Genomic DNA, 15,576 nt, shown 5'->3' on the forward strand with positions numbered 1-15,576 from the left:
GGGCGTTTGGTCTAGTGGTATGATTCTCGCTTTGGGTGCGAGAGGTCCCGAGTTCGATTCTCGGAACGCCCCATTTTGTTATTGTTTTTCATATTCACATTCCCTTTGTCTAAAATGTCTAATAAAAAAAATCCAACTATTCCAAAAATTCTTTATATATACATAGTTAATTTGGTGAACAGAGAAATAATTATCAGAAGTTTGAACTTTTTTTTTTGGTGCAAAGATGATCAAACAAACACAAAAATATTAGTTATCCAAAATAATCAAGCATCATCTTTTATTAGTAGACTTTATTTTAATTGATTGACTTATGAATATTAGTTATCAAAAAATATAATATGTTATGCAAAGGCCAAAATTGTAGTCATTATATGAAAAGTTAATTTCGGTTTTTTTCCTTTTTTGCAAGTTCGCAACCAAATTTTCCCACCTTCCTCAACTTGTCTTGATAAAATATTGTGTTGTTACATTTTTATGATAAAATCAAATGAAGCAAATGTTATATTATTTTTATAAGTTTTTTTTGACCGTTCCCGTGTCATGTTACGACTACCGGCGTCTATGGAGAAATCACCGCAAATTTTAAAGAGAGACTAAAAAACGAAGAAGAAAGAAAAAAAAGAAAATAATATACAAAAAAATCGTTTCTTTTTCCAGAGAGGTCTTAAGAGAGAGGAGAGAGAAAGAGAAAAAGGATTCGCTTTGTATATAAGCTATAGAAAAGCCAAAAAACAATCTAGAGGTTGGGAGAAGAAGAAGAAGAAGAAACAACAGAACTCTTTGTTATCCAGCTGTAATAAAAACGACGACGGCGACGGCGGAAGCTGAGGAGCTTTTGTTGCCAATGGCGGACTCATACGGCGCCGTTTCCGTCGACGTTGAAACGATCTATCTTGGTGGCAAGGTTCATTTCAAATCTTTCTCGTTTGTATTTGGTTTCTTGACATCGGATCCGAATCAAAGTTTGAAGCTTTTGTTTATGGGTTTATCTTAAAAACTTGCTTAAATCTAATTAGAATCAATCTCTCTGTGATTTTGAGGAGGAACATACATTTTGTTCCCTTAGTTTTCTGATTAAGATATGTGGGCATTGCTAGATTCAGTCTCTTCTATGAATCAAATGATTGCCATTTTCACACATTTGATCAAGTTTTTTTTTGTTTTTTTGGTTCTTGAACAAATTCTTTGCTTGTGGATTCGTGAAACTTCTTATTTTTATGATTCTTTCCAGATGGGATTATTCTTGGGATCTTCTTCTCTATTCAAAGATATCTTCTTCTTCTTTTGTATTCCTTATTCTTGTCTTATTGCCTTTTGATTTGTTTTTCTTCATATATAAAAATGGAAAAAAGAAAACGCCAGCTGTTTTTGTCTACCTTTAATCCATTGTTTAATAAGACTAATGCTTCTTTATTATCTCATTAACACTCATATTAGCTCATCTTTTTAACACTGTCATTCCCTTTTTTATAAATAATTACAATCATTAGCATTAGGCCATCCCCTTTGGTTGTTGATGATGAAGTTTTGATTTTGTTTTTGGCCCTTAAAGTGGTAAAGCTGCACATGGCTAAGCTTTAACAGAGATTTTTCATTTTGTGTTTCTTTCTTTATTGTGTGTATTCATATATATTACTTTTCCACCTAAAGTCAGTTGTCATATTCCTATCTTTAGTATACAGTTACAAAATAGAATGTAGATTCATTGTTTACTAGATATGGAGATAATAAACAAACACATGTATTAACAATATGGAGAAGACAATGGTATGAGATAGTGTATGGTTATAGCTTATAGAGCTTAGTATTCTGTTGGTTTCATGTTACTTTTGTTAAACTTTGCTAGTTTCTTGTGTTTAGGAGCATCGTGTCAAAACAGCGAGTGGTGTTGTGTCTGTCATTGTCTATGGTGACCGAGAAAAGCCAGCATTGGTTACTTATCCTGATTTGGCCCTTAATCGTAAGTGTGTAAAAGAATATTTAAGGGCATGAATGTATTGTCTGTTTGGCTGATGTTTTTTAATGTCTTTGTTGCTTCATTCTTCAGATATGTCATGCTTCCAAGGATTATTCTTCTGCCCTGAAGCAGCTTCTTTGCTGCTTCATAACTTCTGCATTTATCATATCAGTCCACCTGGGCATGAGGTCCATATTTTAGTTTCTTTTTAAAGTTAGTTTGGTAGTTAAATTGCTTGGCGTGATTACTCACATGATTCCATCGTTTTCTTGCATTTTCACGAAGAGTTCTTGCAGTTAGGAGCTGCTTCGATTTTTCCTAATGATTCTGCCCCTTCTGCTGAAGACTTGGCAGATCAGATCCTTGAAGTTCTTAACTTTTTTGGGTAATGATTGAATCCCTTATATCTGGCTTATTGAAGCTCTCAACTTTTGTTAGGTAGTGAAAATGTTGGAACTTACAATGTATAAACTTTTGTTCAGCCTTGGCGTTGTGATGTGTATGGGGGTTACTGCAGGTGCTTACATCCTCACCTTATTTGCGGTATGTTCCTGTTCTTTCTTCTCTTCTAATAGTCTGTTGCTTCAAACAAACATTGTGTTTATAATCTATACTCTGGTTTGAAACTTTTCAGATGAAACATAGAGAACGTGTTCTCGGTTTGATTCTTGTCTCACCATTATGCAAGGCCCCGTCTTGGTCTGAATGGTTTTACAACAAGGTTATGTCAAACTTGTTGTATTACTACGGAATGTGTGGAGTGGTAAAGGAATTTTTGCTTCAGAGATATTTTAGTAAGGTAAGTTTACTTCAGTTACCATTTCTCTCTACACTTGTTGCATTTCCAGACTTCTCTTATTCAAACCGGTTTCCTAACATTACAGGAAGTCCGTGGTAATGTCGAGATTCCGGAGTCAGATATAGCGCAGGCTTGCAGAAGAGTCAGTATTTACCTCTGGTTTTTCCTGATTAATCAATAAATAGATCTCTCTATATCAGTGATTGACACATTTCACTTTTGGTAACTCTCTTAGCTGCTTGATGAGAGACAAAGCGTGAACGTTATGCGGTTTCTTGACGCCATTGACCGGTAACACAACAAACACCTTGAAATTATTTATCTAAGCAGCCTTCATGCATGGTGTCATATCTTGTCTTTCTTAACTTAATGCAAACCAAACATTTGCTCTTGCAGGAGACCTGACATCTCAAGTGGATTGAAGAAATTAAAATGCAGGACACTTATCTTCATTGGAGATCAATCTCCCTTCTACTCAGAAGCTGTTCACATGGCAGCAACTTTGGATAGAGGATACTGTGCTTTGGTTGAGGTTTGGAAAAGCAAATCCTCATCCTTTTTGCTTTACATATCAAAACAGGTTTTGGTTTTCTCGCTACTAATGGATGTTTTCTTGGGATATTTTCAGGTTCAGGCTTGTGGTTCAATGGTTACAGAGGAGCAACCACACGCAATGTTGATCCCAATGGAATATTTCTTGATGGGTTATGGATTGTATAGACCATCTCTTTTCACAGAGAGCCCTAGAAGTCCTCTTAGCCCTTCTTGTATTGCACCTGAGCTTCTCTCTCCTGAAAGCATGGGATTAAAGCTTAAGCCTATCAAAACCCGAATCTCTGCGGCTTGAGTGTGTGATGCACTACTGATTCATTGGTTCTAATTGCTGAGGAGAAATCTTAGGGCTTTTGTAGATATAGAACAATCAGTAGGGAGATTTGAGAAGAAGAAGCCACAAATTCAAGCCATCCTTACATAACACATTCTTTTGTAGTCAGCCAACACGACAGTTATGTTGTTAAGAAGCCACAAAATGTTGTTTATTATTTCATTTTTTATACATATGTAAAATGTTCTGTTGTTGTGACATTGTAACAACTGTTTTGTGATGGACTCTGCAGATGCAAATAATAAAAATTCATTTTGAGAGTTTCAAAGTTTGAATTCGCGAATTGGTCTTACATATACGTTGATTTCACCTAATTAGAATATGATTCTTCATGAATATTGAGATTCAATGGTTTTACGGTCTTGATCCTTAACTATTTGGGTAGTCAGATTGAAAACTTTTAGCTTGAGACTTATCTTCCTTCAACTTAAAACAGTAGAGATATGTTAACTGAACTGAAATGGAGACCAATTCTTCTTTGGTCCGAACAAGTCCAATGCTCCTTGATCTTTGTAGAGCCCTTAAAATGGATGTAGACGACCGTAAATCTGAGCCAAACCCAAATCCAAAGTGGAAGAGGTGTAACACTCTTGGATAACTAATGATTGAATAATAACATCAAATCAACTCCATTTATTGTGTTGAACATCTAATGTGTTTTGTAAATCATAAATACAACAAAGCTCACTCCGACATTTCATCGAACCGCTACTCAACATCTCTCTACAAGTGAATGGTCGAAAGGTTTGCACTTTCAAAAACACAAACAATGATAATGATAACTTTAGATGATGTAGTCTGACCATTCCGAGATGAAAGAAGTATGATCCATCGATTCTCCCGGACATTCCTCGTCCTGACTCGTTGGCTTCTCTTTTCCTCCAACGAGTCTTGCTGGATTCCCAACCGCTGTACCTCGAGGCGGTACGTCTATCAACACTACAGAACCAGCACCTACTTTAGCTCCTGCACCAATCTTCACATTTCCAAGAATAGTTGCTCCAGCTCCGATCAAACAACCGTCACCTATCTTCGGATGTCTATCTCCACAAGCTTTACCAGTTCCACCGAGTGTCACATGGTGGAGGATTGAAACATTGTTCCCAATCACAGCTGTTTCTCCGACTACAACTCCGGTTGCGTGGTCGAGAAGTATACCTTTTCCGATCTTGGCTGCGGGATGAATATCAACGGCGAATACATCAGAGATTCTTGAGTGTAGAGCTAATGCTAATGGCTTCCGTGATTGCGTCCATAGCTTATGTGAAACACGATGCGCCTGATTCAAATTCAACAAAATCAAAATCATGATGCAAAATTCACATAACTGAGGAATCAAACGAACGAAAAAACAAATCACAACAATCAAATTGGGAAAAATCTTTGAAAACAAAATCAAATTCACCTAATTGAAGAATCAAATTAACTCAAAAGATGTTCATAAATCAAAATGCAAGATACAAAATTACGGATTCACTAGATTGTGGAATCGATTAATTTCAAAAAGTCATTCCGATGAAGATTCACCTGGATAGCGAGGAAGCCTTTGTAATTGAGGAGGCAATGAGAGAACGAGATACAAGCAGGATCACGAACACGAGCAGCACGCAGATCCGCGACGGTGGCGTTACGAAGAGAAGGATCAGAGGTGAAAGTGTTTAAGAACAGATCGTATAAAAGCGTGGACAAAAGCGTCGAGGAGCAAAGCTTGTTTCCCAAATGAAACGAAATAGATCGTTCGAGAGAAGAATGAGAAAGAATCGTCGAGTAGAGATAGCTAGCTAACGCCGGCTCCGCCTCAGCGTCACGGCGAGCTTCCGCTTTAATCTGTGTCCATAACCCGGCAGCCTCCGCATCTGCAGCTGCCGCAGATATCGCTGCTGCCGCCGCTGCTGCTTCTGCTGACTGAGTATCGGAAGATTGTTTATTCTTCGATGGAGACTGATCTCGGAGTTCTCCGGCCGGTGGCATCTTAACGACGGCGATAAGATTCCGATTTCTATCTACTTACCTGTAAATAATACAATGTTCGAGGCTTATTTATTTTTCATCGTGCGCAAATTGAAATACGTAATTTATTTAAATCCATAGATAAAGGTTGCCACGTGGCGTGTGAATAACGTGATCTTTAGAAAACAAATCAGAGCCGTTGGTTTTGTATCTTATAGAACACCGTTAGATTAGACTCGTCCTTGTTAAAATTGACGGTGAAGATCCTGCCGACAGCTCTTAACCTAACTTTTTCACTGTTGACGAGAACACGTCACTGGTTTTAAATTAGTAAATTAATAAACCGTTACAAAAGATTGCTTCGGTACACCAATATCGAAAACCAAACCTAAACAATTTCGGTTAACAATTGTGCCTTATATAAGTTAGAAACAGAGACTATACAAGTAAACACTAGCAACAGTCCAACACTACAAATTTGAAACGTATGAGTAAGTTTACTCCGGTTAACCAAATGGTTCTCTTCTTTGATTCTGGTAACAACTTGGTCTTCAAGAAAAGGATCCAGCACTTGTGACTTTCTCTTGCTCATAAACTTGGGATCACAGAGCTTCGTACAACCTCAACCTCGCGTCGTGTCCCGTTATTACATCTGTTCAATGGATAATCAACTATGCGCAAAAGCATCCTTTCTGCTGCAGCAGCTTCCCACTTAGATCTCATCTGATAAATCACAATAAAGCGCAGATCATTAACCAATCATATGAGTTAGGATCAAAGCTATACATATAGCTGAAGTAACGAGAAAAGATAAGATGACATAATACCAGAGCATATCTAAATAAAATCGAGCCTTGTTCCGAGGAAATGGCTTTATATAAAGCATAAGCCAAATGACCACCGCTTCTTCCATATTCCTGGAGTCTTGATCTCACGTCTACACTATGTCCTAGATATGTGGCTAAAACATCAACAGGATCAAAACCTTGGCGTAGGTCTTGACCAGTGAGTGCTACACCGAGCTCATACAGACCCGCACAATGTTTAGGGGGTAAGTGCTCATGTCTGTATCTACGGACACCTTTTCCGTAATTAAAATCGCTGAAATCTATAAGTATCTGTATATGCAGTATAAGTTTATGCTCAGCTCTCATAATGCACATGTATATGTACATCATCACATAAGACATTAAGTGTAAGACCAAAGCAATGTAACAAGACTAGGTAAGGGAGATAGAGAGACAGTGCCTGCCATGGGGTGAAAACGATGTTGTGGGTAGGCAGCTTGTAGTCTTCTCTCTTCAACCTAGTGAGGACGGTGGCGCCAGAACTGAATTCTTTTCCGATCAACCTGGTGGTGACACATAATGTGTCACACATTATGACCATTAAGTTAAAAGGCATAAAGATGCATAATAGTGAAAAAGAAAGGATAAAACTGTAACATTGTGAATAGATGAGATGGCCTATTGCTCAAGAGTTGACTTAGCACGGGCATAACGGTTGTGTTTCTATGCATGCTAATGATGGTATGTCGTATATGACTAATCTTCAACCTCGCCATCTTCAATAATAGAACTGCAGCCGACATTGTCAAAACAAAATAAAACAGAACAAGCGGCTCTGTTTCTGATTTGTGTTTCTTCTTCGCCTATGTGTATTCTTCCACAGATCTCTCGTAACATGTGATCTAAGGAGATGATAGAGAGATTTATGGAAGAAATGAGCGGAAGTTGAAAAAGAAGGTGGGTGATTTACAGTTTCTCGCGTCGTGGACGTCCAAGTAACAGAGTGGAGACATGGCGGGTTTATATATTTTTAAATCTTAAAACATCTAAAGTTACTATTACGAAAGAAACCAAAATAAAGATAATTTGTTTATTGAACAGACCAAAACTGATTTCGAATTAATAAAAATGAAATTTTGAGTAATCAAGTATAACAGTTTGGTACAAACATTTTCCGTTAAATAACAAAGTAAACAAATATAATAAAGAGGTAATTTTAGGTGATTCTCATTCCCTTATGCTCTTCGCATCTCTTACGTCCTTTTACCGGAGATCTCTCACATGTCAATCCATTGCATAATTTAACTCCACAAGCTATGATTTCTGGCTGAAAACATATCGGCGAAGTCTTCTCTTTATGTTGCCAACACCTTTTGCTTCCTTTAGGAGGACTTCTTGTGCAAGGTAAGCCTTTCTTCGTTGTAGCTTCACAAAAGCGCGTCAAAGCTTCTTCTTCTTCTTCGTTTAACTCTCTATGCGATTCGAGATCAGAAGAATTGTCGTCTTTGACGGTTTTCTCACGATCTGTCTGGTTAAGAAGAAAGAGGAAAGCATTGATCCTCATGCCTTTATGATCTTCACATCGTTTTCTTCCTTGAACAGCCCTCTTACTACAAGATTCCATGTCAGGCAAGATCACTCCACACCTAACATCAGAGTCTTTATGACTGTGACGATCTTGTCCGGTGAAAATCTCAAGATTCGGGGGCGGTGTTTGCTTTTCTGGTGAAACACGACAAACTCTCTGCCCTTTATGCTCTATGCATCTCTTTCTTCCTTTAACTGGACTTCTATTGCAAAAACCTCCATTTTCAAGTATGACTCCACAGACTGAATCAGTACAAGAACCATCCATCTCATCAAATCTGTCTGAAACTGGTTGAGGTCTAGACCGGGTGAGTTTGAGTATCGAACTAAGGAAATTAGTACTCTTCTCTTCATCAACATCAGAGCTTAGCTTTCTCTCTTCTTTAAGCACATGCTTCTCTCCTTTGATTCTGATACCAACTTGGTTACTAAGAAAAGGAAACAACACTCTTGATATCCCGGGCTTTCTCTTGCTCATAAACTTGCGATCACCGAGCTTCTTAAGCAAATCAAGCTGTCGTCGTTCCCCGTTACTCCCTTTGTTCCAAGCATAGTCAAATGTGCTCAAAAGCATTCCTTCTGTAGCCTCAGCTACCCTCTTAGATCCCATCTGATTGAAGCAAAGAAACAATCACATGACTTAGATCAGAACTGTAATACTTAGCAGACAAATAGAGAAGATAAAGAAGACATGTATATACTAACCGGAGCCCATCTGTATAGTATGGAGCCTCCTTTGGAGAAAATGTCCTCAAATAAACCCCCGGTAGCAGCCTTCTTAACTGGAGACTCAACGATTTCACAGTCGAAAAGGCTATAAACATTGCGCAAATGAGCACCGGATCTTCCATAACGCTGGAGTCTAGACCTAACACTTTCAGCTTGTCCTAGATATGCAGCAAGAACATCATCAGGTTCAAGCTTTCGACCTTGGTCTGAATCAATGACCGCTACGCCAAGCTCATACAGACCGGGGAATGATTTACGGGGTAAGTTCTGGACTCTGTATCTACATACACCGTCTTTTCCGTTTTTGAAATCCTCCCAATCGTTGGATCCTATAAGAACCTGTGTATAGTAGCATCGAACTTTACAAAATCAGATACTTGGAATAATCGGCTAAAGGGACTTAAACTAACACCTTCAAGTAGGAATGGAATCAAGGAGACATAATGAGACAAATCAAATGTAAGAGCTAGTGCCCAATTCTAATCCAGAGGAAATGAAGACTTTTTTATAGCCCATTTCCGCAAATCTCCAAATGGGTTAATCGCAACAAATCTACACAGACGATGCAAATGCAAGTACAAGATCAAACTTATTGAATAGATTATAAGCATTTGGTGAAACCATTGATCAAAGAAGACACAATACGCATTAAAATGGGATCTTTAACACCGACTGCCAGGAAAATTGAAGATCAGGTCTCTCAGTTCAACTGAAATCTGAGAAATTCCAAAATGGGTTATAGAGAAAACACAAGATCTAGCAAAGAACCAAACTCAGAAACCGAACTCAACAGAGAAATGGGAAGGAAAGAGAGAGGACCTGCCAGTTGGAGAAAACGGAGTCGTGTTTGGTCCGCTTGTAGTCTTCTCTCTTGAAGACAGTGGGGACGACGGCGAAGGAAACGCCGTCCCCAAATTCCATTCCGATGATACCAATGTTCTTTATCTGATCCAAAAGATTTAAAAAGTCCTATTCTTTTTCTGTTTTTTTGTTCAGTGCTCGTAATTTTAACACACCACCAAAAAGATAAAGATGAAGAAAAAAAAGTATCTCCCCTCCAAAAAAATGGGTGTTTATATATCTAATGATCGATCCAAAAGGGATGAGTTTTTTTTTTTTTTTTCCTTTTTGTTTTTGTAAATGACCGTTGGAACTGTGAAGCTTCTCCTGCACAATGGGTTAGTTACCGTTGGAATAGTTGATATTTATCTACATTAGTCAATGTTGAAAATGTAATTAGCATAAGGGAATATAAACATTCTTAATGAAGACTTTTTAACTTTTAAAAAATTTTATTCCATGTTTAGGATTTTTACTACCCAAAAAAACATATATAATTCTATTGAGGAAAACCCAATATTCATTTTCACCATTTTTGTTTATCATTTTCTTAATAATAAGTATTTTGGAATAAAACCAATTATTAACAACAATAAGCTTCAATTAATTGACATTTTTAAAATGCATTATTATCAAGAGCCAAATTTACATTTGCCATTGTGTATAACTGATTTATGTGAAAACAAAAATTATGTTGTTGAAGGTAATTGAAGCTGATGGTAAAGTGGTAAATCCCTTTCATCGAGTATTTTACAAACCGGGTCTTGTGGCATGTCACATGTGGATGTAGAACACACGAGACAGCTTCTGGTGATCGACCTTCCGCGTCAAAACTCACTTCGGAAGCTCGTAATGGGATCAGATAGATATATGCCCGACCAAGACAGTAGAAATGTCATATCATAAATTTTGACTCATCATATATACTTGTTTTAATGGCTTGTCCTAAAGATGCTAACCGCGTTGAAGCTATGAGGTATGACCGTATGAACCATGTGATGTGATTACATGGAAGATCGACAAGTGGCTCACTCTAAGCTTAAACGAAAACTCTAATGAGCTTTGTATTATGATATAAAAATGAATAGTGTGCTTGCATGCTGCCATTAAAATCCAAAGTATTGTTTTGTCACTTCAATAACAGCTTATACATTTATTTAAAAAAATCATAAGATCTGAAAATTTGATAAATGTCCAAGATAACATATGATATATTCGATCGCATCACTAGACTTTGATTTATTGAAGGACCTTTCATGCTTTAATAAAGTACAAATCATCTTTACTCAACTTTTGTTTTTTACTTTCTCCACTGAAACAAATAAAAAAGCAACATGAAAAGCATGCACAAGTGCAACGTTCAACTCCTTAAGATTATATCATCATTTCTAATCTTTACTTCTTTTCTTTTCTCAACGAATGAACACTATGAGAACTGATTCTATAATTCTTCTTCTTTTTTTTTGTCATAAAAGAAGAGAGTTGGCCATAACTTGCCCATGAAGAAAGAAACTGGTCTTATAAAAAAAAATCAAATCAACAAAATTGAGCCAAGATTTAAGAATCAATATATCATCATCCTTGGCTTCTTTTTTGGCTCTCTTTAGAATAAAGCAGAGTACTTTGTGAATATTTCTTTATTCTTTTATTATTCTTGGAATTTATTTCAAAATACAAATATGCAGAGCTACAAATATACAGAGACTCTAATCATATAATAATAATAACAACAATACCATTGTCTTGTCTCTTCCTTGAAACAGAGCTACAAATCTGAAATACTTCTTATTTGTCCTCTTTCTCTTCCTCAGTTGTTTATATACACTTTTAATCTTCTTCTTCCTTTTAGATATTTGTTTTGGAACTTTGCTTTTTTATTAAATCTTCTTCTACCAAATCCCTCTGATTTTGTCGAAGAAGAAATGAGTGTTTGAAAATCCAAAAATCTGACTTACAGCATCAGCTTTTTTTTGGACCCACACTTTACAAAGTATGAGCAAAATTTTCGTTGTTTTCTACAGCAAAGCATTGCTCACACCATTTTCGTGGAGCTTAAAGTCTTCAACTAAAAGCTTTGAAATTTCTCAGTAAGAAAGAGAGAGAGAGAATAGAGTGGGAGAGATCTAGGGATTGGCTATTAGTAAGAAAGAGCTAGAGAGAGAGAGAGAGAGTACAGTGTACTATGGGTTCTTGTGCTGTTGTGTTTTGTGCATCTGTTCATGTTCTTGTGTTTTCTCAGATAAAAAAATAGTGTTAGAGTCATTGAATCTCGCACATTTACTTACACACACTCACACACGCGTAAATTTCTCAACTTTTCTTTTTTTATATTTCTTTTAAGCTTCTGGGGTCATCTGGAAAGCATCTTGGATTGCGTGATACTTCCACTTTCTCATTTCAGAAATTGGGTTTAGATTGAGTGAAGTGTTAAAGCTTGTAACGTATTGTATGTAAGCAAGGGTTTGAAGAAGAAGTTTAGGATTGTTTTTCAATTTCTGGTTTGTGATTTCTCTTAATCTAGAGAATGAAGCAGAAGGGTTGTAGAGAGAGAGGTGTTGTAGTGGGGAAGAAAGTAATGGTTGCTGTTGGAGCATCTAAGGAGATCCCAAAAGCAGCTCTTTTGTGGACTTTAACTCATGTTGTTCAACCTGGAGATCGTATTAGGCTTCTTGTTGTTGTTCCTTCTAATTATACAAGTACATCATCTTTTGTCTCTTCTCTTCTCTTGTCTTTGATTCACAATCTGTGGTGAAGGATTTAGTTAGAAAGGCAGAATTTTTGCTTTAAATTGACTCGGTTACTATGGGAAACAACTTGAGATCTTGGACTGTTGTTCTTAATTATTTAAACAGGATTTGAAAACAAAACCAATGAGCCTTGGATTGATTTTGTCTGGTTATAGAGTAATATGTAAAGAGTTAATCTGTTTTTCCTTGTTTTTTTTCAGGTAAAAAGATTTGGGGGTTTTCGAGGTTTACCAGCGACTGTGCCTCAGGTTATGGAAGATTTCTTGCTGGAACGAATTCAGATCGGAAAGATGATATTCATGAATCCTGTTCTCAGATGATGTTTCAGTTACACAATGTTTATGATGCAGAGAAGGTAGAAAGACTCACTTTATTCATGTAGGTTACAAAAGTAACAGCTTTTTTGGTTAATGGGATGATAAAGCGTTTCATTTGCTTTAATAATGCAGATAAATGTCAGAATCAAAATTGTTTTTGCATCACCTGATGGAGTTATTGCTGCTGAAGCCAAGAAATCCAACTCAAATTGGGTTATTTTGGACAGGTAACACTATATGTCTGATTGTGAGTGTGAGTGTGTTGCAAATGCATAGTTTTGAAAACAGCTTTGGTGACCTTTTGAAAATTATTAAACAGGGGACTGAAGTATGAGAAGAAATGCTGCATTGATCAATTGGAGTGCAATCTTGTGGTAATCAAGAAGTCACAGCCAAAAGTTCTTCGTCTCAATTTGGTGAAAAATGCAGATACAGAGCATCCAGAAGCTATTTCAAGGTTAACCTCAAAATCTGTTGATCCTCGGAGAAGCTCAAGACCCGGAAAAAAGCTGAGGGAACCGTTTGTGACTCCGGCTAGCAGTCCAGACCAAGAAGGTTCTTCACATACTGACATTGGGACTTCATCGATATCTAGCTCTGATGCTGGAGCCTCGCCGTTTTTAGCTTCTCGAATCTTTGAGGGACTCAACAAAGAGAATTCATGGATCAGTGATGGAAACAAGAGCTTCTTTGAATCTGATTCTGATTCGGATGGTGAAAAGTGGAGTCCTTTATCAATGGCCTCTTCATCTTCTCATCCTGTGACAACAGCTGATATTCTGAGTCCTAGTGGGGATTTATCGAAAGCTCATACCGAAACTCCAAGGAAATCAAGATTCTCAGTTCTTAGGCTCACTTTATCAAAGAAAGAACCTGAAGCAGCAAAGGAAATCCGTAAATCTGATACATGTTTAAACAAAAGTGTGAGAGAAGTGGTTTCTTTATCCAGAAAGCCAGCTCCTGGACCTCCTCCACTATGTACCATATGTCAACACAAGGCCCCTAAGTTTGGAAACCCGCCAAGATGGTTCACCTACGGCGAGTTGGAGACCGCAACAAAGGGTTTTTCTAAAGGGAGTTTCTTGGCTGAAGGTGGGTTTGGTTCGGTTCACCTAGGAACTTTACCAGATGGTCAAATTATTGCTGTCAAACAATATAAGATTGCTAGTACACAAGGTGACCGAGAATTCTGCTCTGAAGTTGAGGTCTTGAGCTGTGCACAACATCGGAATGTTGTAATGCTCATTGGACTATGCGTGGAGGATGGGAAAAGGTTGCTCGTCTATGAGTATATCTGTAATGGATCCTTGCATTCTCATCTTTATGGTAAAGTTTCTACTCTTGGATACAAAAAGGAACTTTATTTTTCTGAAACATTGTTATTAATGGAAAGTTTTGTAGGTCTGGGGAGAGAGCCATTGGGATGGTCAGCGCGACAAAAGATTGCGGTTGGAGCAGCTCGTGGGTTGAGATACCTTCATGAAGAATGCAGAGTCGGTTGCATCGTGCATAGAGATATGCGTCCTAACAATATTCTCCTCACTCATGATTTTGAGCCTTTGGTAAAAAGAATGATCAAAATATGCTCAAAGCTCTCTCTCTCTTTCGGGTTTGTGCAAAGCTTGAAACTTTTTAACATTCTAGGTTGGAGATTTCGGGCTAGCGAGATGGCAACCAGAAGGAGATAAAGGAGTGGAAACTCGAGTGATTGGAACTTTCGGGTAATCTTATGGCATGTTCTTGAGATATTCCTCTTCTTGATTTTAATATTTGTAGAACACAATCACCAAGATGAACTTTTCTGTTATTCCTCAGGTACTTGGCACCTGAATATGCACAAAGCGGACAGATTACAGAAAAAGCCGATGTTTACTCTTTTGGGGTTGTCTTAGTTGAGCTTATCACAGGAAGAAAAGCTATGGACATTAAACGTCCTAAAGGTCAACAGTGTCTCACCGAATGGGTAAAACCAAAAGACAACTATATCAAAGTTTCAGTCTTTAAAGCTCTCAGATGATTTACAAAGAAAAAACATTTTTTGTACTTTGTTTTGCAGGCAAGACCGTTGTTGCAGAAACAAGCCATAAACGAACTTCTTGATCCGCGTCTAATGAATTGCTACTGTGAGCAAGAAGTTTACTGTATGGCGCTATGTGCTTACCTCTGCATTCGCCGTGACCCTAACTCGAGGCCACGAATGTCTCAGGTTTGCTGCCCATAACTCATCTCAAAAACACTTGGAAGTTAAAAACTTTGATCGAATTTTTCAAATGCTAATATTTCTTTTATCTACGAAATATGTGGTCTCATCAATGAAGGTGTTGCGGATGTTAGAAGGAGACGTTGTCATGAATCCAATGTAGAAGAAGTTTCACAGGGAAAAAGTCTTCTTGTGGAGTTTGTACACTATCTAGTAGGGTATTTACAGCTTCAGCGAGTTTTTGCTTCAAATTTGTAATATGTACAGAGCTTGTTATATACTGAGACCAGGGGCGGACCCACAGCCAAGGTGGTGGGGGCAGTTGCCACCGGCAAAAAAAAAAAAAAAAATTATTAAAAATTATTAGAAAACAAATTCCCGAAAAAAAAAAACTACTTTTCATCCTTTTTCTTAGAAAGCCCATTAATCCATGTACCAAAAAAATATATATTAATATATAAATTAAAGACTTACTAATCTAGACCTAATTTTTTGTTATTTTCTTCTTCTTTACTCCTTTGGTTTCTTTGTGTGACAACAAATCAACAACTATCAATTTTGTGAGTTTATTTTCCTGCTTTTTTACAATCGTTTCTATTATATAAGCATTATTTTTTAGTCAGTTAATTTTATTTAATCAGTTCCAGCTTATAACTATGTTTCCTGGAAAACATTATATAGGTTTTTATGTTATACATGACAATATTAGTTTTTGGAGTGATAATTGTTTATATGTTTATTCTATGGTTAAGCTTTTATGGAAGTTTGTTACA

General features: G+C 37.2%; 5 protein-coding genes and 1 non-coding gene across 7 annotated transcripts; 3 read left to right on the plus strand and 3 right to left on the minus strand.

Annotated features, from left to right (window-relative positions):
- On the plus strand, positions 1-72 carry TRNAP-UGG. The gene has a single exon. It is a non-coding gene; the product is annotated as a tRNA-Pro (tRNA).
- A 597-nt stretch (positions 73-669) lies between these two features.
- Positions 670-3,905, plus strand: LOC17875306 (protein NDL1). Its single transcript, XM_006280673.2, has 10 exons — positions 670-907; positions 1,864-1,963; positions 2,051-2,148; positions 2,257-2,345; positions 2,443-2,503; positions 2,595-2,759; positions 2,845-2,901; positions 2,995-3,050; positions 3,156-3,291; positions 3,388-3,905. The coding sequence occupies exons 1-10, from the start codon at positions 848-850 to the stop codon at positions 3,604-3,606; spliced, it is 1,041 nt and encodes a 346-aa protein (XP_006280735.1). The 5' UTR covers positions 670-847; the 3' UTR covers positions 3,607-3,905.
- Positions 3,906-4,240: 335 nt separating this feature from the next.
- On the minus strand, positions 4,241-5,689 carry LOC17874830 (serine acetyltransferase 5). Its single transcript, XM_006280779.2, has 2 exons — positions 5,173-5,689; positions 4,241-4,924 (listed from the first exon to the last, which is right to left on the minus strand). Exons 1-2 carry the CDS (start codon positions 5,614-5,616, stop codon positions 4,430-4,432), a joined length of 939 nt encoding a protein of 312 aa, XP_006280841.1. The 5' UTR covers positions 5,617-5,689; the 3' UTR covers positions 4,241-4,429.
- Positions 5,690-5,983: 294 nt separating this feature from the next.
- Positions 5,984-7,186, minus strand: LOC17875542 (protein EFFECTOR OF TRANSCRIPTION 3). Its single transcript, XM_023777656.1, is given in 5 exon segments — positions 5,984-6,211; positions 6,214-6,306; positions 6,423-6,744; positions 6,839-6,946; positions 7,062-7,186. Coding segments are annotated over 5 exon segments (876 nt in total).
- A 306-nt stretch (positions 7,187-7,492) lies between these two features.
- Positions 7,493-9,748, minus strand: LOC17874667 (protein EFFECTOR OF TRANSCRIPTION 2). 2 transcript variants are annotated; one of them, XM_023781223.1, is made up of 4 exons: positions 9,519-9,608; positions 9,321-9,415; positions 8,676-9,038; positions 7,493-8,580 (listed from the first exon to the last, which is right to left on the minus strand). In XM_023781223.1, exons 2-4 carry the CDS (start codon positions 9,321-9,323, stop codon positions 7,600-7,602), a joined length of 1,347 nt encoding a protein of 448 aa, XP_023636991.1. In that variant the 5' UTR covers positions 9,324-9,415; positions 9,519-9,608; the 3' UTR covers positions 7,493-7,599. The 2 variants fall into 2 exon arrangements, with proteins under 2 accessions (XP_023636991.1, XP_006280390.1); XM_006280328.2 differs by lacking the exon at positions 9,321-9,415 and having other exon boundaries at positions 9,519-9,748.
- Positions 9,749-11,409: 1,661 nt separating this feature from the next.
- LOC17876065 (inactive protein kinase SELMODRAFT_444075) lies at positions 11,410-15,280 on the plus strand. Its single transcript, XM_006280075.2, has 9 exons — positions 11,410-12,235; positions 12,487-12,641; positions 12,736-12,830; positions 12,923-13,929; positions 14,005-14,165; positions 14,248-14,324; positions 14,419-14,566; positions 14,660-14,809; positions 14,922-15,280. Exons 1-9 carry the CDS (start codon positions 12,064-12,066, stop codon positions 14,964-14,966), a joined length of 2,010 nt encoding a protein of 669 aa, XP_006280137.1. The 5' UTR covers positions 11,410-12,063; the 3' UTR covers positions 14,967-15,280.
- Positions 15,281-15,576: the final 296 nt, after the last annotated feature.

This window comes from Capsella rubella, unplaced genomic scaffold, assembly GCF_000375325.1.
Source record: "Capsella rubella cultivar Monte Gargano unplaced genomic scaffold, Caprub1_0 scaffold_8, whole genome shotgun sequence".
Lineage (NCBI taxonomy): Eukaryota > Viridiplantae > Streptophyta > Magnoliopsida > Brassicales > Brassicaceae > Capsella > Capsella rubella.

Bases quoted from the DNA above. Each gene is read 5' to 3' on its own strand.
- LOC17875306 (XM_006280673.2), top strand. From the start codon at position 848: ATGGCGGACTCATACGGCGCCGTTTCCGTCGACGTTGAAACGATCTAT. The intron at 908-1,863 runs GTTCATTTCAAA...TCTTGTGTTTAG, and splicing joins CGATCTATCTTGGTGGCAAG to GAGCATCGTGTCAAAACAGC. The intron at 1,964-2,050 runs GTAAGTGTGTAA...TTCATTCTTCAG, and splicing joins TCCTGATTTGGCCCTTAATC to ATATGTCATGCTTCCAAGGA.
- LOC17874830 (XM_006280779.2), bottom strand. From the start codon at position 5,616: ATGCCACCGGCCGGAGAACTCCGAGATCAGTCTCCATCGAAGAATAAA. The intron at 4,925-5,172 runs GTGAATCTTCAT...AATTTGAATCAG, and splicing joins AAGGCTTCCTCGCTATCCAG to GCGCATCGTGTTTCACATAA.
- LOC17874667 (XM_006280328.2), bottom strand. From the start codon at position 9,620: ATGGAATTTGGGGACGGCGTTTCCTTCGCCGTCGTCCCCACTGTCTTC. The intron at 9,039-9,518 runs GTCCTCTCTCTT...TACTATACACAG, and splicing joins CCGTTTTCTCCAACTGGCAG to GTTCTTATAGGATCCAACGA. The intron at 8,581-8,675 runs GTTAGTATATAC...TGCTTCAATCAG, and splicing joins TACTATACAGATGGGCTCCG to ATGGGATCTAAGAGGGTAGC.
- LOC17876065 (XM_006280075.2), top strand. From the start codon at position 12,064: ATGAAGCAGAAGGGTTGTAGAGAGAGAGGTGTTGTAGTGGGGAAGAAA. The intron at 12,831-12,922 runs GTAACACTATAT...ATTATTAAACAG, and splicing joins AATTGGGTTATTTTGGACAG to GGGACTGAAGTATGAGAAGA. The intron at 14,166-14,247 runs GTAAAAAGAATG...TTAACATTCTAG, and splicing joins CTCATGATTTTGAGCCTTTG to GTTGGAGATTTCGGGCTAGC.